The sequence below is a fragment of the Platichthys flesus genome, chromosome 9, assembly GCF_949316205.1.
Source record: "Platichthys flesus chromosome 9, fPlaFle2.1, whole genome shotgun sequence".
In the NCBI taxonomy this organism is placed as follows: Eukaryota; Metazoa; Chordata; class Actinopteri; order Pleuronectiformes; family Pleuronectidae; genus Platichthys; species Platichthys flesus.
In genome coordinates, this window is record NC_084953.1 from 3,202,687 (window position 1) to 3,227,252 (window position 24,566).

Genomic DNA, 24,566 nt, shown 5'->3' on the forward strand with positions numbered 1-24,566 from the left:
ACAAAACACCTGTGAGCACAGAGAGCGTTTTAGTTTGGAAACGCCTTAGTGGTATTAATGTTACTCTAAGCAAGAATAGAGTGTGGGAATGAAAGAGGAAACATTCTCCCAATTCCAAGTCAATCTCAGTGAAGTTGCATCGTTTTGATTTTAAATGATCTGAAAAATCGTGGATTTAAGATATGATAAGATAAGATAAGATGATCCTTTATTAGTCCCACAATGGGACATTTGTAGTATGTACAGAAGCAAGAGTAAAAAAGACATCAGTAGGAAACGTAATGCTTAAGTGTGAGGAATTAAAGAATATAGAAATATATGTATGTAATTAAGCTAATGTGTACAGTGTAAAGACAGTAAAGATATGTGCAGTGTGAGAATGTGTACAGTGAATGTATTGCACAGGAACCGTTGATATTGCAGAGGCAGATGAATCTGACACAGTTAAGAGTTAAAGTGTTAAGAGTGCAGTCCATAAGGGAGGTTCAGAGTTTTCACTGGCAGCAGAGCTGCTTGTTCACAGTTGTTTCAGGTTCTACAGGTTTTGTCATTCAGCATCTCCAGCTCCACCCTCTCCTGGCACACCTGAGAAACCGGGAAGCATCTGTTCCTCCCTGAAGAAATGCAGGCTACCAGACGATCACATTCACCTTTCAAACCAAACTGAACCAAACTGGACCAAACGTTCTGAGTGAGTCCAGCTACAGGAGAGAAGAGTCAAACTACAACCTGCCGACGCTCCACACACTGACCGTGAGTTTAACAAACACCTCGACTCAGAGAGGAAGTGAACCTCAATGAAGGTCGTGGAGCTGTGACTGACTGACTGTCTGTTTTCAGCTTCACCTGGAGACTCAATGGCTTCCAGATTAGAAGAGGATCTCTGCTGTGCAGTCTGCCGTGATGTCTTCAGAGATCCTGTCATTCTGTCATGTAGCCACAGCTTCTGTAAAGACTGTGTGGAGAGCTGGTGGAAAGACAAAGAAATAAAAGAGTGTCCACTTTGTAAGAGAAGACACTCAAAGGATATACCACCGAACCTGGTGTTGAAGAACCTGTGTGAGACCTTCTTACAGGAGAGAGATCAGAGCTCTTCCCCTGCTCTCTGCAGTCTGCACTCAGAGAAACTCAGACTCTTCTGTCTGGACCATCAGCAGCCAGTGTGTCTTGTCTGCAGAGATTCAGAAAAACACTTCGACCACAGATTCAGACCCATCGATGAAGCTGCACAACAACACAAGAAGCAGCTTCAGGAAACTCTGGAGCCCTTGAAGAAGAAGTTACAGTGTTTTGAATGTGTTAAAGTAAAGTTCGAACAAACAGCAGAACACATTAAGGTCCAGGCCGGACACACAGAGACGAAGATCAAGGAGCAGTTTAAAAAGCTGCATCAGTTTCTGGAGGAGGAAGAGGAGGCCAGGATGGCTGCACTGAGGAAGGAAGAGGAGCAGAAGAGTCGGCTGATGAAGGAGAAGATTGAGTCTCTCAGCAGAGACATAATGACTCTTTCAGACACAATCAGAACCACAGAGGACGAGCTGAGAGCTGAAGACGTCTCGTTCCTGCTCACCTACAAGGCTGCAGTGGAACGAGTACAGCAGCGCCCCCTGCTGGAAGATCAACAGCTGGACTCAGGAGCTCTCATAGAAGAGGCCAAACACCTGGGCAACCTGAGCTTCAATATCTTGAACAAGATGAAGGACGTGGTCTCCTACAGTCCTGTGGTTCTGGACCCAAACTCTGCTAATCCAGAACTCGTCCTGTCTGAAGATCTGACCAGTTTGAGACGAGAAGAGAGACAGAAGCTTCCTGACAATCCAGAGAGGTTTGATCATTACGCCTTAGTCCTGGGATCTGAGGGTTTTAACTCAGGGACTCACAGCTGGGACATCCTGGTTGGAGACAGTACAAGCTGGGTACTTGGTGTGTCAGCAGAGTCTGTCCAGAGGAAGGGAAACAAACTGTCTGGAACATGGAGAATAAGGTTCTATGAAGGTAAATACTATGCAGAGTCACCATCAGGATCATATGTTCTCTCTGTGCAGAAGATCCAGAGGATCAGAGTGAAACTGGACTGGAACAGAGGACAACTGTCGTTCTCTGATCTTGATACTAGCAAACACATTCACACCTTCAAACACACTTTCACTCAGAAGATGTTTCCATTCTTTGGCACTAGAGATCCTCATAACCCAGTGAAGCTATTACCTGTGAATGTCTCTGTGACGCTGAATCAGAGCCATTCGAGATAAAGATTGTGTTTATTTCTTAAAGAAAAATCTGCTGAATTTAAATATTAAACTCTTTATTCTAAAGCTTTTATTATTTCTCCTTTAATTCTCACTCCTTTATATTTCTACTGTCAACTTCTCCAGGTGTGTAAAAATATTTCATTATTTTCTGATCTTTATCGTTGGTTTGTTTTTTTAATTTCCATGGAAAATGTTTTCTATCATTTAGATTTTGTGTGGATCCATGAAGTCGAGCAAACTGATGAAGATCCACATAAAAAAACATTTATCAATAACAGCTGATCATTGTTCACATTAAACAAACTTTATTAAAACTCACACATGAGACATGATTCATGTGTAATCACATAAAGTCTGTTCACATGTGAAATAATCCAACATGTATTAACATTTGTCTGATGTGATGAAGCCAAAATTATTATATCTGTATAGTGTTTATTCAGCAGCAGCCTAGTGATGTGATTTAATATTGTGATAAAAATAATAAAAACTATAAAACAGAAACAGAGTTCTGACCTTTTTTAAGTTGAGATGTAAATATAACATTATCTGTCATTCAGTAGAATTTAACACTCAGATAGTTTCAGGTTTTTAAATTGAGAAATACATGCACGTTTATTTATGAATTATGAATTATTTAAATGCAGGGACCTAATAGTTGTGAACAATAGTTGGGCCTACATGTGAAGACAAAGCCTGAGACCATATGTCTTCCTTGTTCTGGAGACAAAGATGAGCTTCCAGAACTCAGTGTCCCAGGCTGCTTCAACTTCACACCTCGGTGTGAATCTGCCCCTGGAAAGAAAAAGAAGGACAAGCGCAATGCATTTCAGTTCTGCAGGATTTTATGTTTTTGTATTCACATAACTCACATTTACAAGTTACAGAACTGGAAACTGTCTGTGTAAACTGAGATTAAGGTAATTTATAGACACGGGTGTTGAATTAACTCCACGTCTTGAATGGACAATTCACATACATGCACAGATATTTTTGGCCTCTTCCATGATGATGATTTAGTTTATAATGGTTTAGTAATTTGTACCTACTACTCTCCCGAGCAACACAATGTTTGTACTGCCAAATACAGGTCACTGAAAGAAAATACAAATAAAGTGAATTATCAAATGATAAAAATAAATATACCATTATTATCAAATACAAAATTCCCAAACTGTGGCTTGGTGGACAAACAAGGGTGAATAAACTCCTGGACCATGCTGCATGCCAACTAGTTAACAGATAAACAATAATTTTAATATTGTTGAGGAGGTGCATACACATCTCAAGGCATGGGGACACTTAGGGATGCTTAGACCTTTTCTTAAAACATAATACATTTGGATAACTACACATCCAAACCTATATTGGCTGCAGTTTGAAACTCTTATTTAATTCAGATTAGATCCAGACTGAGATATTGAGGAACGTCTGTTTTAAAACCAGTTCAATTATCTAATCTAACAAGATGGAGGAGAAATCAATTGCACGACATTACTGCGAAGCAAGCAGAGGAGATATTTGGAATTCCTTGCAGATCTAAGAAGAGGAAACCAATTTAGTTTTATCTCTGTGTCAGTTTTTATTTATTTATTTTCCCCCAAAAGCTTAAATCAGCAAATTTCTGAGACTTGAGGGGGATTTGTGAACAGCTCTAGCGTCTAATTCAGCTCGAAGATTCATTAGTACACCCCGGCACGAACTGTGTGTGTCTGTGTGTGTGTGTGTGTGTGTGTCCGTGTGTATGTGTGAGTGTTTGACCAGAAGCAGATCCAGCGACAGATGTTGTCTTTTCTGCACGATGGCATGAATCCAAGAAATTCCATGAAATATGAGGGAAGACAGACACATCTGTAATGTGTGAAACTCAACTTTTGTCGGGCAAAGAACTTTCTCACAAAATCTACCAGACAAGACAGATGTAGTTTAACAGAATGATTCTTTACTAACTTGTAAAGACCGTTGACAACAATATTGTAACGATAATCAATATATTATGATGCTTGTATCATTTATTATTCACTTTTTTCTCTTTTCTTTAACCGAGGGGAACGAGATGTCTCCACCACTTTAGTCTGAGTCAAATATCTCCACTGATTTCAATTGTTCATGGTCACCAGAGGATGAATCCTGCTAACCTCTCTTTTCTTCCTCATAATTACATATCGACAGGTTTGTCATGTGGCCTTAAATTTCCTTAAATCTAAATATTTACCTTCCCTCCTTTTTCCGGACCCACCCCCACAGTACCATCTGCAGGCGAGGAGTCCCAGCCACAAGTTGATAGGATTGGTAAGTTTGTTTTACTGACTTCTATCGTATAAAAAGGCACAAATGCATCATGTGAACATTTTTAAAAACTTGATTTCCACTGGAGAAGAACCCAGGACAATGATGTTGATGTTTGTCCCTCGTTATCAAAATGTCTCAGAGTCTGTTGATCGAATCCCGATGAAATGTGGTGCAGACACAAACTGCACGACAACTGGTTTGTTGTTATCACGAGCAGCCGACTGAAAGATCTTCAAACGACGGCCCCCAGAAATCATTTAACGATTTCTGTAGCACCAGCGTGAAGTTGACGTTTCAGTTTTTGACTGAAACGTTGATACGACTGGAATGAATGTGCTGCAGACTGAAAACCTTTAATTCAACTCTTAATTCCTCTACGACCAAATACCAAGAAAACTCAGCAAATTAACAGCAGCTGTAATTTGTATTTAGTTCTTAAAACCAATGTTATCAGAAATGTAACTACCCTGCTTTCTTTCTGTCTTCCAGTACAAGTGTTGAGTAAAATCGACCTCAAACACTACACCTCTATGTTTTGTGTATTTATTGAGGCCGGCGTGCTCTGCTTCTTCTGACTCTAATGGTGTTTGCTCTCCTATTCATTCCAGCGGTCTGCCACGATTCAGTTGACTTTCATTTATCAAAGGGCCGTCTGCACAGGCTGCACAAACTCCTCATTGTGACCCACATATCGCCGCAGCACCCGTTCACCTTCACAACATTTTATTACACCGGAACCGACTGGCAATGTTTCTGTGAGATGATTTTATTTTGAGAGGAAAATGTCTGTGTCTTGATTTCATAAAATTGTTGTTTCTTTTCAACTGTGTGTGTGTGTGTGTGTGTGTGTGTGTGCTTTGCATCAGCAAAAGGCTGCAGATGTAAATTCTATCGATTTCCATCTTCATTTTGCTAATGATGAGGATAAAAAACCTTATTAGTGTGAAGGGATGAGGTTTATTAGTGCAGAGCGATGAAGTGTTTTCGGAAAAAAGCAATTTGTCGTCCACCTTTGACCTCCACCACTAATCAATGCTTTTAATTTGTGCGTCGATAAAAGCGAACAGGCTTTAATGGGAGGCACCGACAAAATGCTACAGGGGTCAAATTAAAAATGCAAGGCGCGGCGGATTATCTGGAGCAAACTGACTGGATGTTGTCCAAATACAACATTGTACCACTGCAGCAATTATCGGGGATTCGCTGGAAGGCGGCGACGGCGAGGAAATGAACTCTGGATCAATCGCGGCACTTATCGGGACGTAAGTGAGCCGGACGAGGTTCAAGGAGACTCCGGGTTTCTGCTCGTGACGCAGTGCAGCTCTGCCAATCAGACCCTGTTCAATTATGCCGCTCACTTCTTTACATGCCAAACATCAATAGACTCCCACAGATCTGTCAGTTCTCTCTGATATTTTCCGATTCTGAGATTAATTGAATCATTTTTTTTCCTCTCATGCACGCTGCGGCCGAGAGACGAGTATTGAGTTGCTTTGATAACATCTGTATTCAAAGACGAGTGGATGATGAACATTTTCCTTTCAACTCTGCCGCCGCTCTATGCAGCTCACATTCCCGGCACCGGCGTCACATTATAAATAGAAGAGGTCCTCCTTTGATCCACCGCGTCAGTCAATAAACATTTAAGATTTCATTCTCAGAGAGGCACGGATTGATTGGCGTGAGACGATTGCCGGTATGTGCCGGCCTCCTGAGATCAGATTTCCTTGGCATTTTTTAATCATAACAATACCTATAACAGACCTGAGGGCGTCTGCGGTTGTTAAGAATCTCTTAACGCACCTCTCCATCTAAATCAATGTGCTGCATTGTGATGTAAATTACCGGTTTTGGCTTCAGGATTTTCAGCTGAGTGATTGAGGGTTCAGACGCTCTGAGTTATGTGGCAGTGCCTTTCTAATGGGAGCTCATAATTTCACAGATCAATGAGCATTATCTATAGTAGTAAAAAAAAAAGAAGAGAGGTGGGGGGGAGGTTGAATTTGTAATGGGGCCAAACTCAATATTCCACTCCCATTGTTCAGCAAGGACACGGCTCTCTGAATCCCACCGTGCTGCCAAGTCCCACCGTGGAAGAACAGAAGATGTCAGTGAGAGGAATCTTAACCCACTCGTGTGATAGTTCATCTGAACTCGCGTATTCGGTTCTGAGACACTTGTGTGTGCAGCTTGCCAACAACACTGAGGGGAGCTTCGACGTGAGTCAACTGGTTTGTGTTGATCGCAATGGTTTTAACATCACACACAAGATGGTAACGGGTGAGCGGAGAGGAGGAGGGACATGGAGTTAGAGGAGTGACACGTTTATACTCCTTCTTGCAGAGTTAAATGAGAACATGAATGTTTTGGAATATCAGAGATGCAAACTGTTTTACTTAGTTTGTAGATATTATATCCTATATCTTGGAGCCAATCACATTTGGTTACCTCTACATCAACTACTTTTGATAAGTGGGCACTCACTCTTTGACCTGGACAAGTGTTCCCAGACACCAGCAATGAATTTGTCAAATACAACTTTATAATTATATATGACATTTTCACTGATTTAATGACCGAAGCTCTAACTGATGATGATTGGAAGGTGCAATAAATCCAACCTTTCCTTCAGCAGCTCCTTTTACCCCAGGTCTCTTCCAACAGGTTGAACCGGCTCATGCAGCTGCCGGATAAAATAGTTTCTAAATTAGAAATGAGCCTTTGTGGTGATGTGAGTCTTTGTAATGTTTTTAGCTCATCATATAAGTGCAGAGAACGAGCTGGCCAACAAGCCCAGTGGTCGATTACGTTCAATTTCATAAAGGTTCAACTCCAGAGCGATGGAAGCAGCTGACCTCTCCTCCGATCCGTAGAGGTAGCATGACATTTCCACGAGCTGCAGAGCTGCCGCGTCCATCCCAGAATAGCAAACGGTATCTCTAACCCCCCCGCAGCAGCTCTCTCCTCCTCATGAAGCGAATAAAGAGCGTGAAATGTAAACACAGGTAATGGAGGCTCCACTGTGTAATTACACTCTTGTCTCCTGAAGAGCCGCCGTCGTTCCTCCCTTTGCTTCGGGTCGTTTCTGATCTAACGAGCGTCCAGAATGACAACCCGGGGGGGGGGGGGGGGGGGGTGCTCCACGGTGCAATTTGCATAGGTGAGTTCACTCCTTTGAAATTTGCCCAGTAGACGTGCTGCTGTGATCTGCACGGGGCCGATAAACACACAGCCGGCGGCTGGAGAGAGAAAGAAAACACGACTTCCTCGTCAAGATACGTTCACAGGACCTGCGGGGGCCATCGCACATAATCAGGCTGTAATTCAATTAAAATGTTGACTGAAAATATCCAGAGCAAACACTTGTTTATTACTTGTGAGATGTCGCATCGTTAAATGAGGCGAATAACACAACTGAGCCGAGCTGAGAACATCTATCGACTGGAGTGTGAGCTGGAAGAAAGAATCAGATTTATGGACAACACGGACTAATACTGAAAGAATATCCATCATCACGGGCCGGAGAACGTGAGGCACTTTTATGGACGTGTTGTCGGTTTTAAAGCTGCATCATGATCTACATGTATGAAGTGGACGTATGAGCACACTGGTGGTAATCACAGGCTCGCACATGATCCACGGCCCCGAAGCTTCCACCATTTGAAGCTCAATCGCCCTGTGAATACCGTGTTAAATACCATAAGCCTCTCAGTTATCTTTACTTAGCACTCTCCCTCCCCCCGCCACCCCCCCCCCCCCAGCCCACTCCCGGAATGGTCCTTGTTAGCAAGAAGAAAAAAATGTCAGTGCAGAGAGAGGAGACGCATCAAAGCGCCAAGAACTGTGGCGGACGTCTTCAGATCCCGTTGGCTTCAGATTCCAACCGCCTACCATCGCCTCGCAGGACAGCCACAGTGGACTGGGGGGGGGGGGGGGGGGGGGGGGGGGGGGGGCTATTGTCTTCTCCTCGCAGCAGAAATAATTGTGTTTACAATTGGTCGGGGGAGATTTGATACGAGAGACCGACGCTGGATCAGATTGGAAATGACAACCGAGGCCAGCGTTTGTTTGTTCGGTAGAGAGAGAGAGAGAGCGAGAGAGAGAGAGAGAGAGAGAGAGAGAGAGAGAGAGAGAGAGCGAGAGAGAGAGAAATGCATTTTACAAAACTAAAAAGTGTTTTCTACCTTCGGCGCCAAAAGGTGTAATTCAACAAAGCGTGACTTAATCACAGACTCATCTGCGCCACTTAAACCGCTCGCACATGAACTCGGCTTTCTCTCCCGCTTACAAGTTTCACAAACATCTGTCGGTTTGTTCATTGCTCATAAACACGTTAGTAAGACGAGGCGGCAGGAGGCAGAAGTAACTGTTAAATTTAAAAATCCCCACAGTTTCTCCGACATATGGCAAAAAACTTCAGCTCAAAGAAATAATATCAGTGGAAATACATCACCACAGCCTCGGAGGAGAGGTCAAATGGGAATTAACGCTTCAAGCAGAGCAGTGTAAATCTAATTTGTTATTGTAATCTGGTGCACGGGTAAGATAAGTTTTGCCTGGGAAAATGAAAAGTGGGTTTTAAAACAACAAAACTTTTAAACTCAAAGATTGTATTCACATATATAAAAACTCACAAAAGGCCCGAAAGCCCAACAACACACACTGAGCTGTTACACAAATGGTTTCCAGCACAATCAGCCTCCTCTTCCTCACAAAGACTCTATAGGAGGAAGGTCTCTAAATTCGCTTTACCTTTCACGGCACAATATAAACATCAACACAATTGAGTTTGACTTTACATGGTCAGCTCCACCGTCCTCGGGTAAACGCGGCACAACAGCCCTTTGTGATGGACCTGGCACGAGGAGATTCACTCGTCTTTTATAATATCTGGAGTCGGGCCCTGTCAGGTATCTAGAAGCCTCATTCCCCCGCTGAGTCACTCCGCAATTTAATCCAAGGGCCCAGTCGAGCGAGACAGATGAATCCTGTCATCCCCTGAAAAGTGAGAGAGTTGACTGATCTGAGAACGTCCGCTGATGCATTAGATAGTTCGGGGGGAGAAGAGGAACTCAATTTAGTTCCTTTTAGAGAGGATTAAATCTCAGAGACGCGTCTGTGGAGCGTCGCCTGAACCGGTGACTTCCGCTGATTCATAACGCTACGAGCAAACGTCAAGTCCTGCTCATGTCAGGGAAATATTCATTTCTCACAGCCAAAGTGTTTGTCACAAATTAAAAATAGCAAGTTTATATTATGTGGGACAATAGAAATAGTCATATATAGATAATATAGATAACAAATAGACAATAATGTTATTAGTGACAAAGATAAAAAAGAATGGAAAACAACATACAAGAATACCTTGTGTGTCATTGCACAGGACATAAAATAAATACCCCCCCCCCCCCCCTCCATCAAGATCCATGATTACTCTCTGTGATCAGTGACAATCCGACAAATTTTGGATGTGCTTCCTGATCCGGATCTGCACCCAGATTCTTCGGGTCCTTCTCTGACACTGACCACATCCTTCCACCAACTTTTGATGAAATTTGTTCAGTTGTTTTTGTGTCATTTTATTCACAAACAAACACACAAACAGGCAGCGGTGAAAACACAACACTCCTCGATGGAGACAAGGATGTAAATGATTCAACTCAAGTGGCTTCAATTTGCAAGGCTGAATAAATGACTTTATACCACAGGTTAGTTTCTCATTCAGTGGAAGAACCAATGAAATGATACCATTGCATTACTTGTGATTTAAGCCCAGAGTCACCATTTGAACATGAGCATAGTATAAACAGAAAACAGCTGAAAACAACACTTGTATTTGGATAAAGAGACAAAGCTGCAACACAACGCACTGATGCAAGGACATTAAATCTCTGCTGTGATGAGGTTGATCCAAATCTTTAAAAGTGTGAGGATGTGGTTCACAGTGATATTTCTATAAAATCTGCAGGTTTATGATGTTTAACTTTCTTATTAATGTGACGTGAGTCAGAAACAGTCTGCTGCTGCGTCAGTGTCAGAAGTCCCCAGGGCCGTGCAGCCGGCCCGATTGGCCCCAACCGGCACCAGTCCCTGTGTCCGCCTCACTAGGCCTCACTGGGGTTTTTATTCATCTGTTTTTTATTGAGGCATCGGCCCAATTTGTGTCGAGACCTCGGTTCTCCCAATGGCAGCGATGCCCTTGGGCCGCAGCGACGCCACGAGGAAACTGAGGCTGGTGAAATTGGGCTGTTTGTGTTTTCTGATGCCAGCAAAGGTTGTTGGTAGAGACAACTTTTTTAAAAGCCTCATTTATCTCCTCCTTCCCGGTAATGACGCCATCTTAACGGCAAAACCATCTGCTCAGCGTGATCGCAGTGAATTATTCAGAAGGTGAAGAATCTCCTTCTCTGTGCAGTTTATAATTTATTATCATATACAGAAATACTGTTTTAACCACTGCTTAAAACCAGCTTGTTGTTTTCCTAGTGGCGATCCCATTGTCTTCATCTTAAACGTAGAATGTTGACAAAGATGGCTCCCAAACGTGAAGCCAAATCATCTAGATCGCCCCCTGGTGGCTGGCTGTTTTACAGGTGTCTGCCAAACTTTTAAAAAGTCATCATACACGTTAAGTACATATTTCTTGGTGTCAACTGACATGATTAACAGCCGAGGCCGCATCGTGCCAGAATTTGCGGGATCTCAAAACCACGGCTCCACAACACGATCTCTACTCCGAAGACTCCAGATGTCGACTCAAGTGCAACATGGTGGTAAGTGTTCTGTTTTAGATACATTTCCAGACCCCTAATTCTTCTTTATATACAGTGTAAGGTCTTCATTTGTTATTCTGGCTTGAAAAAGCACATTTTAAACTTTTCTCTACTCAAAGCCTTTTCTCAGCACTGAAGGTCACTGCAGTCGCTCGAGCCCAATCTTTGAGTCGGTGGTGCGATGATCAGAGGAGCCCTGTTGAAGTAACTGACCCCATATTCATGTGGAGGGTTTTGGAGCTCGGGGGTATGTAGATGTTCTTTTACCAGCACTTTAACACTGCATACATTTAAACTGTTCTCTGAAGAAATGTCCTCAGAGGAAGTGTGAGTGTTTGCTAGAGAGAGAGAGAGAGAGAGAGAGAGAGAGAGAGAGAGAGAGAGAGAGAGAGAGAGAGAGAGAAAAGAGAGGAGAGATTATTTCAAGAATGATTATAGATTCATTCATTTGTAATTCAAATCTGGAATTCGAGCAGCAAGATAAACCTGGTTTTAATTTGGGGAAAGAAGCCATGTTCCTGAAAATGGAAATATCAATAATTTCTTATGGGTTTGTTTTATGTCATTAGCTCATTAAGGATGAAATATTGAAACGTATCTAAAATCAATGATTCACTCACCCACGGTACACATACATGCATTTTTAAATAATACCGAGGTCCGGACCTGCATGGAGCATGAAGGTATTTGTCTGGGTCATGCTCTCCTGAACACCTAAAGGCATGTGAAGGGTCATAAATTGTAGAGAAGAAGTGTAATTAAAAAACAAGAAATGCACAGTTCTGTAGAATATTTACTTATTTAGTGCTGCTTAAGAATATAACATTAACATATTATTATTATCTAACTTTTTAATTCAGGTTTCCTCTAGATTAGATTAGATTAGATTCAACTTTATTGTCATTGCACAGTACTAGTACTTACACAACGATATGCGGTTTAGCATCTAACCAGAAGTGCCAAAAAAATGGCAGCTAAAGTGCAGAGATGGAATACGTGAATAAGTATGAAGTACAGTTAGAAATATACATGGAATATAAATGGAATATGAACAGTTTTAAGAGGTAAGGTATTATATAAGAATGATGAATACACTAAGAGCAAGATAAATATATAAAAATATGAATACACTATAGGTGGGATAATACAGCAGGAATAATACAGTGGGAATAAGTTAACGCTTTATCATTACTACTGCAAAGACACCTGTTTTATCTATTGTTCCCAGAGCCAGTTGTGAACGTGCCACGGCAACTAAAGGCCGACTGTGGGACTCAGTCAACAGAACCATTGATGGGTCCCAGTCGCCTCTGCTGCAGAGCACTGGTCACCTGTTTATTCAAAGCTTATTAGCTTATTATTGAACGGGTGGTGTTTTAAAATCTCAACAAGTTCCACACTGCACTTCCTTGGGCCCTTAACAATGCACATGTCACGTGTGAAGCCGAGAAGATGAACGCTTCTCGAGATATGAAAGTCACAGAACAACAGACAGACTAAATAAACAAAGAGAGATTAGTGGAATTAGTCGTTAGATGATAGATAGTATCCATCATATCTGTTCTTTATCAAAGGACCTGTTGTGACTCTTCTAATAATTTATTCTGTGTCTTTGCAGTAATGGCTGTTGTTTTCAAAGGCTTGAGTTTCCTTGAGACCCTGAAAGAATCCGTAGACAGCAATAAGTTATCAGATGTCAGGGACGTGGTGGAAGATCTCTTGATCAGTAGGATCAACTTGGCTGTGGTGGGAAACCGCGGTGATGGAAAAGACTCCTTCATCAACTCCCTCCGTGGCCTCGGACCTGGAGATGAGGGGGCAGCTCCTGCTTCAACCCTGTGGCCTCAGAGGACGTGGCAGGCTACCCTGACCCTAAACACCCGGACTTCCACCTGTGGGACCTGCTGCCTGTGCCTGACACCTCCCCATTCGAACCTGAGGGATACATGGATAGAGTTAAATTTGTCCGCTACAACGCTGTCTTCATGACATTCACAGATACGCCCCATCCCAACAGTGTGCAGGTGTTCTTGGAAGCCTGCTCACTGCAGAGACAAACGGTGTACTGGGTTCACTTAGCTTCTGTAGGAGATCCAGAGAAGAGCCTGCAAGAGAAGAGGAAAGCCAGTCTGGAAACACTGAGGTCACAGGGTGTGACGCAGCCTAAAGTCTGAGTGGTCAGACCCTCCACCCTGGAGAAGACTGACCTCCCTGGCCTGTTGGACGACTCGGGCGAAGACCTTCCAGAGATCCAGGCCCAAGCCCTTCTGTTGGCTCTCCCAACGCTCACCTCAGCCCTGGTCTCCCAGAAAAAGGAGGCCTTCAAAGCTCTGGTATGCGCCGCTGCGTCACTATCTGGTGGGATGTCTGCCATTCCCGTCCCCCTGGTGGCTTCTATGGTGGTCATGAGTGTAGCGGTGCGGATCCTGACGAAAGCACAGTTAAGGGAAGTGAAGCGGTGGCGACGGCCGAACAGGACTTGGCCACGGTGTCGTCAAAGCTGGTGGAGATGGCCATGCCCAGACACGCCCATTATGCCAGCCACTCCTTCACCGCCATGCTGCAAGCTCTGAATGATGAAATGGCGGCCGATGGCGTGAAGATCGTGGCTGCAGCTCTCGGGGGGAGGGAGTGAAATGCTTTTGTCTGAGTGAGATGTTTCCTGTTTACAAACCCTTTTGATACGTTTTCACATTGTTAGATGAAGTTTTAAATAGAGACACTGTAAATACTATGTGAGCATAAATTCTCCAAATAAATATGAAGTAATGAACACTGCTCTGTGCCTGTGAACAAGACTTCACCACAAACAACAAAATGAGGAGGTGGGAGGAAGTGCATGTGAGTGCTGTTTTCTGGCTTGCATTACAGGGGATGATGATCATTTTTTTGCATCACCTTTCAAAGTGTGAACACGTCCTTCTTCTGCAAAGTCTCATTCTCGGAGTGAGGCTGTGTGTGACAGACTGATACAAGTGGGTCCTCTGAGGTAAGAACAAGCTTCTATGATTATTTATCTCCTCATGATCTTAATCTTAATCTACTAGAGTAAAATATAGTGTTTCAGAAGTTTTATTTACAGTATATACAGTGGAACAAACAAGATGAATTCTTTCTTGATAAAATGTATAATAATTTAAAACCCTTTTTCTTCCACTCAGTTGAAAAACTTTTTTTCAAATGAAAATTTAAACATCATTTTCAGAAGTCGTAGTTCCCTGAAGACTGAGATGAACCCAAAGAAGCAGATATTACTTTTTAAACAGACTAAAGGTTCACAAATTAAAACTTAATAAATACACTGTTATGTTTACAGTCAACATATTTGATGTGTTCTTGGGTGTCTTTGAATAAAAGGGATATGAACAAGTAGCTAATCTGAAATAAAATTTAAATAAAACAGAAAACAAACAATATTTTAGTTATTAAAGGAAAAAATAAAATAAACTCTGGGATTAACAAAAACATGTGGCCCAAATATTCCATTTTAAAATAATTTAATTTAATTTCCTTTAATAAATGACAAGAGTTGAGGTGAAATGTGTTTTCAAACCACAAGTTCACAACCATCTTGACATGAGGAACAAAAGAAAGACAACTCTGTCAGTACAATAAATGGAAAGAGGAAGAAGGAAATTCTGAGACAAGCTGAAAAAGAACACTGATCACATGTTTACAGTAAAAAGAGGTAGTTCTGTGATCTTAAGATGTTTTTATCAACATTTTCAGTTTATATTTGTTTCAGAAATCCAGTTGTAGTCCCACATGAGATGGAGGCTCAGACAGTCACGTGGTTGGTTTTTCTGGCCCTAATAAAACGTAAGGATTTTATTTCTCTACCTTGAAAATAATGTTGTTGTTTTTTTCCAACATTTGCATTAAAGATTAACTTTCTCCACTTGTGTTTCAGCAACAAATGTTTCTACAAGTGACCCTGGAAGTCCCGTTAAATGTATGTACACTCAAAATCTGAATATTTAAATATATTTCAGAATATTCATAAAATTACAGTTAGTGGACAAATGTGTCCTTCCTGCCCCTAGCAACCAAGGCTCCTCTGGGTGGAAATATAATTAATAACCAAACGTACATGAAAAATTAACACTTGAACATTAAACAGTGATTAAAACTACAGAAACCATCTTTGAGATAATTTTAGTTGATATGTATTTTGACTTCTTAGTTTGGTCCCTGTGCCGTTCACAAAAATTCATGAGGTGACATTTATGCTGCAATCAGGCACCAGGTGGCGATCAAGACACTTTGGCTTCACTTTTAGTCGATGGGTTGAACTATTCTAGATCAGTTATGACTCAAGAGCAGTTTGGCACGAAAAGCTTCACTCTCCATAGTTTCCCAGTCAATTTTGCTACAAAAATCTGTCATAAAATAATAAATAAACAAATAAAAAATAGACCAACGTAAAATCAGTGACTGAAGTGAGATAAAAGTTTGTTTTCAGCTCCTGACTCAGTCTGCTGTATGTCCTCGTTCAGGCTGTTTCAGAGCCTCAGGGCTCTTGTTTCAAAAGCTTTGTCCCCAAACTTTGTCTTAGTAAAAAAAATCGTATCTGCTGGACTGATGAAGAGGAGTTTAGGAGCTTCAGTAAAGGAGCTCCCTTGAGTAAAGTATAATTCTGTTAAATTATAGCTTTGTGTCTTTAAGCACTTATAAGTTTTCTTATAGTATAATTTGTGGTGTAATTGTGGAATGAAATTAATTATTTTCACAGGTTTGCATGTTGTTGTGCTCTCTTATATAAATTAGTCCACTTCCTACAAATTAACCATGAAATAGACCCTGATGAAATAAAAAAACATGTATTAATAAGGGTCACTCTATATTATAAAGACCATTATATTAGGAACAGTGATTAAATCTTACATTTCTCTGTTTTCTATAGGTTTGGTTACTGCAGACAGTCCCAAACATGTGACAGTTCAAGCCAATCCTGGTCTTGATGTGAATGAAAATGTGTTGTTGACCCTGAGCTGTTCTGCTGAGTCCAACCCACCAGTGAGCTCTGTCACCTGGAGGAAGACGACTGATGGGAGAGAGGAAATCATCCAACAGACTCAGACTCAGACCTTCAGGGTGAATTCAGCCAGTCCCTCTGACAGTGGACTGTACAGTTGTGAAGCCACCAATGACATTGGAAGTGGAAAGTCACAGCCAGCTGAGGTTAAAGTCAGATGTGAGTAGAATGATGCACTTGTGACGGTGAATGGATAAACAAGGAGGATATATTCTACATTACTGAGTATAAAGTAAATACTGATCAGACGTGCTGGTTCTAAAAAGAAGAAAACATTACTACACAATGTCAAAACCACCACAGGCTTCTTTTAACTATGGTGTAAATTAATTAATTCATTAAACTTATCCAACATTTCTTTGAACTGAGAACGTCTCATTCAACATGACTGAAGTGTCTTTTTGTCATAACTTGATATATTTAGATATCACTTATCAAAACAACGTTACAAACTGCTTCCCAAATAACAAACAAAGTAAAAAAACATCAAAATATGAATATAAATTGAAAAACATGTAAAAAATCTGTTATAAAAGAATAAAAACAAGACCTACGTAAAAATCTGTGAATGGAGTAAGATAAAAGTTTGTTTTCAGTTCCTGACTCAGTCTGCTGTATGTCCTCGTTCAGGTTGTTTCAGAGCCTCAGGGCTCTTGTTTCAAAGCTTTTTCCCCAAACTTTGTCTTAGTAAAATAAATTGTATCTGCTGGACTGATGAAGAGGAGTTTAGGAGCTTCAGGAGAGGAGCTCCCTTTACCACTGATTGTTGGATATTTAGCTTTGCAGTAATTTTACATTTACAATAAACTCATGTAACACAGACTAGAGGGAGGAAAAACAATAAAATCATAATGTGCCTTCTTTAAAGAAGATTCTGCTTCCTCTCTACAGACCCGCCCACTGAACCTATACTGTCTATGAGGTCTGAGGTCACAGAAGGTCAGACCATCACCATCAGCTGCACTGTTGAAAGTTTCCCACAGTCAACTCTCACCTTGATGAGGATCAACAAATATCATCAGACTTTAAAAGTCACTGAAAATAATCTTTATTCACCACCCATAAACTCTCTCTCCCACGAGTTTACTGTGACTTCATCCTACGCTGGCTTGTACTTCTGCCGTGCCCAGAACATTGAGGGCTCAAAGGACAGCAAGCAGAAGGAGTTGGTGGTGAAATGTGGGTGTTTCAGCTGCGGCTTTTTTTTTTTCAACAAAACAGATCAAACCAAATCTTCCTCTAATAAAACTATCGATGCAGAAGTATCTTTTCTCATGTATTTTTCTATTAACTATTACTTCTGACAGTTGAAACAATAGCACCTGAGAAATGAATGACCTAAAGTAAATGTGTCTGTTTGGTTAAGTTCTGTAGAGTTTAGAAAATATCAATAAACGACCCTATATAAAGTCATTTAATCTATGAATTATAAATAATAATGATCCAGTTATATTACGTGGTGTCACTCTGCCACTTAATTAATACTCCTGCTAAACTACTGTGCTGCTTATTTAAATTATGAATTCAGGGCCTGTACTTGTAATGGAGTATTTTTGTAATGCAACATTTCTACTTTTACTTAAGTGAAAAAGTCACAGCCAGCTGAGGTTGAAGTCAGATGTGAGTAGAATGATGCACTTCTGATGGTGAATGGATAAACAAGGAGGATATATTCTACATTACTGTATATAAAGTAAATATTGATCAGACGTGCTGGTTCTAAAAAGAAGAAAACATTACTCCACAATGTCAAAACCACCACAGGGTTCTTTTAACTATGGTGTAAATTAATTAATTCATTAAACTTATCCAACATTTCTTTGAACTGAAAACGTCTCATTCAACATGACTGAAGTGGCCTATTGTCATAACTTGATATATTTAGATATCACTTATCAAAACAACGTTACAAACTGCTTCCCAAATAACAAACAAAGTAAAACACATCAAAATATGAATATAAATTTAAAAACAAATAAAAAATCTGTTATAAAAGAATAAAAACAAGACCTACGTAAAATCAGTGAATGAAGTAAGATAAAAGTTTGTGTTCAGTTCCTGACTCAGTCTGCTGTATGTCCTCGTTCAGGCTGTTTCAGAGCCTCAGGGCTCTTGTTTGAAAAGCTTTGTCCCCCAACTTTGTCTTAGTAAAATAAATTGTATCTGCTGGACTGATGAAGAGGAGTTTAGGGGCTTCAGGAGAGGAGCTCCCTTTACCACTGATTTTTGGATATTTAGCTTTGCAGTACTTTTACATTTACAATAAACTCATGTGACACAGACTAGAGGGAGGAAAAACAATAAAATCATAATGTGCCTTCTTTAAAGAAGATTCTGCTTCCTCTCCACAGACCCGCCAACTGAACCTATACTGTCTATGAGGTCTGAGGTCACCGTCAGCTGCACTGCTGAAAGTTTCCCACAGTCAACTCTCACCTTGATGAGGATCAACACAAATCATCAGGTTTTAATAATCACTGAAACTAATCTTTATTCACGACCCATAAACTCTCTCTACCACAAGTTTACTGTGACTTCAGTCGACGCTGGCTGTTACTTCTGCCGTGCCCAGAACACTGAGGGCTCAAAGGACAGTGAGCAGAATAAGTTGGTGGTGAAATGTGAGTGTTTCAGCTGGAGCTTTTTTTTTTCAACCAAACAGATCAAACCAAATCTTCCTTTAATAAAACTATCGATGCAGAAGTATCTTTTCTCATGTATTTTTCTATTAACTATTACTTCTGACAGTTGAAACAATAGCACCTGAGAAATGAATGACCTAAAGTAAATGTGTCTGTTTGATTAAGTTCTGTAGAGTTTAGAAAATATCAATAAACGTCCCTATTTAAAGTAATTTAATCTATGAATTATAAATAATAATGATCCAGTTATATTACGTGGTGCCACTCTGCCACTTAATGAATTCTCCTGCTGAACTACTGTGCTGCTTATTTACATTATGAATTCAGGGCCTGTACTTGTAATGGAGTAATTTTGTAATGCGACATTTCTACTTTTACTTAAATCTTTGTAATTCTTCCACCAGAGTAAAGCATAATTCTGTTAAATTATAGCTTTGTGTCTTTAAGCCCTTACAAGTTTTCTTATAGTATAATTTGTGGTGTAAATGTGTAATGCAATGAATTATTTTCACAGGTTTGCATGTTGTTGTGCTCTCTTTTATAAATTAGTCCACTTCCTACAAATTAACCATGAAATAGACCCTGATGAAATAAAAAAACATGTATTAATAAGGGTCACTCTATATTATAAAGACCATTATATTAGGAACAGTGATTAAATCTGACAGATCTCTGTTTTCTATATTTTTGGTTACTGCAGACAGTCCCAAACATGTGACAGTTCAAGCCAATCCTGGTCTTGATGTGAAGGAAAATATGTTGTTGACACTGAGCTGTTCTGCTGAGTCCAACCCACCAGTGAGCTCTGTCACCTGGAGGAAGACGACTGATGGGAGAGAGGAAATCATCCAACAGACTCAGACCTTCAGGGTGAATTCAGCCAGTCGCTCTGACAGTGGACTGTACAGCTGTGAAGCCACCAATGACATTGGAAGTGGAAAGTCACAGCCAGCTGAGGTTAAAGTCAGATGTGAGTAGAATGATGCACTTGTGATGGTGAATGGATAAACAAGGAGGATATATTCTACATTACTGAGTATAAAGTAAATATTGATCAGACGTGCTGGTTCCAAAAAAAGAAGACAGATGTGATTTCATTCAAAATAACGTTTAGCAAAGCTGATGAAAAAACAGTAGTTTAAAAGGAACAGTAACCTAAAATCAGTGGCTTTAGTTTGTTTCAAAGAGAAATTGCTTAGAAAACATTGAACGTTTCACCAGGTGAATCTAAAGCCAGTCTGTTTTATCTTATATTGTTTTAATGCCCATTGACTGGTGCGAGATCAAGTTTCCCATTCTTTTCAGTCTGGCTTTAAAGATCATCAATAATGTCACTCCACTTGTTGTGTTATTCATGTTTGATCTTTGATGATGTTAACAAAATTGCGTTGTCTTTTCTCCTGAATTTCTCGGCTAGTTTCTCCAAAACACACACACATCAAGGAGTCGGCAGAGAGGGAGGAGCTTGACGGGAGGAGCTCCGTGATGCTGAGCTGCTTCAGTCACATCTTTCCCCCAGTTCAACTCTACTCATGGTACAGGAGGAGTCCGGGAGAGGAAAAGGATGAAATTGTGTCCGAGCATCAAAACCACACAGTGTACTCAAACCAGTCAGGAGTCTACTACTGCATCGCACAAAACGAAGTAGACCAAAGTTTGTCTGATCCCGTTCGTCTGTTTGAACGTGAGTGAATTTCAAGGCCTTATAACTGTGTGTTTTATTGCTCAGGAGACATGTGGGAGGTTAATATCAGATCATGTTTTCTGGTTGTCCGACAATCCGTCCTGTGTTTGTGAAAGTGACATCTCAATAAGGTCTTGAGGGAATTTCTTTAAACTTAGTTAAAATGTTCAGTTTGACTTGTGTCCTCACAAAGTTGTGAACTCAAACAAAGCACATATTTGCCTTGTAAAAGCAATGTCCACGTAGCGCCTTGAGGGAATCCTTTCACATTTGGCACAAACACACAATTAGACTCTTTTAGTAACTGATTTGGTTTGGTAGCCAACGGTCAAAGGTCAAGTTCACAGTGGCCTCATAAAACACGTCTTTTGGCCACTTGAAAGTCATGTTACAAAACGGCCTTTAGAGAAATTACTCAACTTTCGAGGAGAACTCAAAGATGTGAAGTGATTAGATATCAGTGGTCAAAGGTCACAGTGGCCTCATCACGCCTGGTTCACACCGGACGGTAAAGCGCAGCGCCGCGCTAATAATATCACATACTTTTGCTGTTATTTTACTGTGGCCCTGAGAGCTCAACGAACAGCAACTTAAGAAAACACATGCAAGTGGACAAAACACAAGCAAAGTAAGAAAACATCTTCATCAAGTTCACAACACAACACAACACATTACAGAAGCACGCAGCAAATAGTGAAGAAACGGAAGTGTTTCCAGAGGACAGCTAAAAGGGGTGGACACCGCTGCCACAGGAGACACTAAAACGTCCACTACATCATACACATTCTGTACAATACTTCTCCTCTTCAATTATTATTTAATGTCATCCATCCTCTACTTCTCCGCTGTTTGCTCCGTTAAATGTCGGATGTCGAGGGTAAATTACGTATTCTCCACTCAAGCCTATGTGGAGAATACGTAGCCCCCCCCCTCTCTCTCTTTTTATCTTTATGACTGCTTGTAAGGCTGTAGTGGGTGGGCAGAGGGGACATTTAATAATGTCATTGGTAAAATTTGTAAAATTAAAACTCCAGGACAACAGAAGGGGAATTCAAAGTATGGGATGCATATCGATAATTAATCATGTAAAATATTTCATCAATATCGTTTAAAATCGTTTTTCAGTGTGTTTCCTGTTGCGATACACTCGCGTCAAGCACAACAAATACACTCGACACCGAAATGATCGCGCGAGGTAGCCTTGGTGCAGCGCGGTGCTTCAGCCTCCGGTGTGAAATAAATCTCTGCTCATCAAAAAAGTTGAAACTAATTCTACATGTTCAAAACTCACAGTCTATATGATGCTCTCTCTCTTTTAACCACAGGAGACTATCTGGAGAACCTGAGGTTCCTCGTTGTTGCTCTTCTTCTCCTGATGATTATCAGTGTAATTGTTGTAAATTTAAGGTGAATGAATAAGAAGTGCATTTGATCAAGTTCAATAAATACATTTCGAGATGGTCTACCTTGTTTTACCACATCATGTCCCTCTATGTTTTCAGATACTGGAGGAAATCTGTTCAACAAGGAACAGCAAATACCAAATCCCCTTCTGGTTTGTCGGTAATGACACATTTGTTTCAGCCACTACTTCTTTATTGAAAACATAAGGACAGAAGTGCTTGTCTTAGCATAATACATTTTTTATATTATTTAATTACCAGTTGTTGAAACTTCAAAATCTATTTCTAATTGACTATTTGTATATTGGACATCGTAGGGAACAGTGATTATGGAGAGTGCAGGTATAAGATTCAGGATATTTAAGCCTGTGATCACTTCTGACATGTTACAGCTGTAAAACTACTAATTCTTCTAAATACACTAAATTATGTCATCATTTCAATAATATGAATATATAGATCTAAAAATTATGAATAAATAATCTATCAGGATATCTACACTGGCTCTGCAGGCAGATGTGTCTTTTGACTGTTCAAGCTGCTCCCTCCTTGTACTTCCATATCCTGCCCTCACTGCTTGCCCTGTCAGTAGCTGTCTTTCAGTACACTTCTATCTCAGTGTACTGGGGCCAGTGATTAAGAGACAACCTGCACAGCCTCTATTTTAGAGCATGAATGAAGAGATCCAGTTGCTGCTTGATAATCTTGTGGTTAAAGGAAACAAAACTCGTCAGGAGATGAAACCTCCCCTTCACCCATTTATTCTGTGCAACAAACAAAACAATTAAATCAAGGAAAATGTCTGCAGGTCCTAAAAGAATAAGATGTGAGTCTTGTACGAATTTTATTTTGCATTAAATCCAGAAATTCTCAATAATCTATAAATTATCTCGGCTATCATTCTAGAATGAACCAGAGAGCCTGCAGGACTATGGTGACATTGGTAATGCAACTGCACGTGCACCAACATCTCCAAATCTATTGGACGACCACACCAGTGAAGGTGAAGTGGAGCTGAACTTTCCACAGGTGAGATTCACAGCGACGCCCCGACGTCAGACGACAAACAGAGACCCCAGCAGCTCACATGAAGATGAGAGTGTTTACTCTGACGTCAGGATTTGACCCGAGATGTTCTCGTCCTGCTTTTTACAGCTAACTCAGGCATGAGGAAGTTTATATTCACAATAAGTCATCACAGAGAGTCTGAAGAGTTCAAAAAAATAGGTCGTAGCTGTAAATCTTCATTAATGTCAGCTGGTCAACAAACCTTCTGCAGCTACAACAAAACCCTGCGTGTTGCCATCAGGAGTATTTTAAAACTAGTTAGCAGGAAGGCACAGAAGTTACATTACTGAGCTTAAATATAATATATAAATATTAGAAAATGTTAATTAAAGGTTTTGGGGAAAACAGTGAGCATAGCAAAATGTGAGGGATAAACTGTTAAAATCCTAATCTTGAAACTTAAAATGTAAATATTGTGAGTGTAAAATTATTGTATTAATAACTTTTGATACAATCTCTCTATATATATATATAAATGACATGCTGTTAGACAAGAAATGCTGAGAATCACCGCTGAATGTTTGTTTTTTTTACCTTTCCAGTGTTGTGAACTTAATCCAAACCCATACACTGAAATGTAAATATCCTGTATCTCAAAATAAAATGAAATATGTTTGAACAAATGATGAACTTTAAAGTTTATTGAATTTTTTGTGGGATTTGTGAACATGTCACAGCGTTAAAGGGTTTCTGAATGATGAATGTACACACAAACTGCTTTGCATCATGAAAAGCACATTATATTGTGATGCATTTCTATTAACGGACCATGTGAACCTTTGATTTACTTGAGTTACGTGATGAGTAAAACAAAATCAAGGTTATGACTATATCCTGAACTTAAACTCTTTAGGATCCAAAGTAAAAGTAAAGATTCTGAGACATTAGGATATTATTAGATATGTTATTACATTTTTACACATGTTCATCAATGAGTAAGTATGTTAGTTGCCATGGAGCCAGGCCCGTAGCCAGAGGGCATTATCTAAATATTCACATTTTAAGATGTTTGGAGCAGCTATTGGTTAACAGTAGCTTCAAGACCATGTCAGCGGACAATTGCGTTAACAACTTACCATTGTGTTTGAGTTTTCACAATTTTGTATTTAAACTGTGGAAACGTGTCTCAAACACTGCATCCACATAAGCAAATGTGTTATACAGTAAATACTAGTGCTGTCAAACGATTAAAATATTTAATCACGATTAACTGATTTATTTCATAGTTAACTCAAAATTGATCGCACATTTTTATCTATTCTAAAATCATAATTTTTTTTCATTTTAATGCTCTTATCAACATGGAAAAGTGGATTGGCTTGCTTTATGCAAAACATTTATTTGATTGAAAAACATGATTACCGAACAGGGCGGTAATAAATAAAAATAAATTTATTTCAAAGATATTTACAATTAA

At 40.2% G+C, this 24,566-nt stretch overlaps 3 protein-coding genes across 3 annotated transcripts; all 3 read left to right on the top strand.

Moving 5' to 3' along the window:
* The first annotated feature begins 635 nt into the window (after positions 1-635).
* On the top strand, positions 636-2,252 carry LOC133960783 (E3 ubiquitin-protein ligase TRIM39-like). Its single transcript, XM_062395622.1, has 2 exons — positions 636-753; positions 841-2,252. The coding sequence occupies exon 2, from the start codon at positions 858-860 to the stop codon at positions 2,250-2,252; it is 1,395 nt and encodes a 464-aa protein (XP_062251606.1). The 5' UTR covers positions 636-753; positions 841-857.
* A 10,685-nt stretch (positions 2,253-12,937) lies between these two features.
* LOC133960308 (interferon-inducible GTPase 5-like) lies at positions 12,938-13,952 on the top strand. The gene is given in 3 exon segments (XM_062394808.1): positions 12,938-13,145; positions 13,148-13,774; positions 13,777-13,952. Coding segments are annotated over 3 exon segments (1,011 nt in total).
* Positions 13,953-15,233: 1,281 nt separating this feature from the next.
* Positions 15,234-23,775, top strand: LOC133960312 (B-cell receptor CD22-like). Its single transcript, XM_062394814.1, has 8 exons — positions 15,234-15,269; positions 16,221-16,511; positions 17,244-17,531; positions 19,695-19,964; positions 20,412-20,678; positions 22,004-22,085; positions 22,181-22,241; positions 22,988-23,775. Exons 3-8 carry the CDS (start codon positions 17,270-17,272, stop codon positions 23,204-23,206), a joined length of 1,161 nt encoding a protein of 386 aa, XP_062250798.1. The 5' UTR covers positions 15,234-15,269; positions 16,221-16,511; positions 17,244-17,269; the 3' UTR covers positions 23,207-23,775.
* Positions 23,776-24,566: the final 791 nt, after the last annotated feature.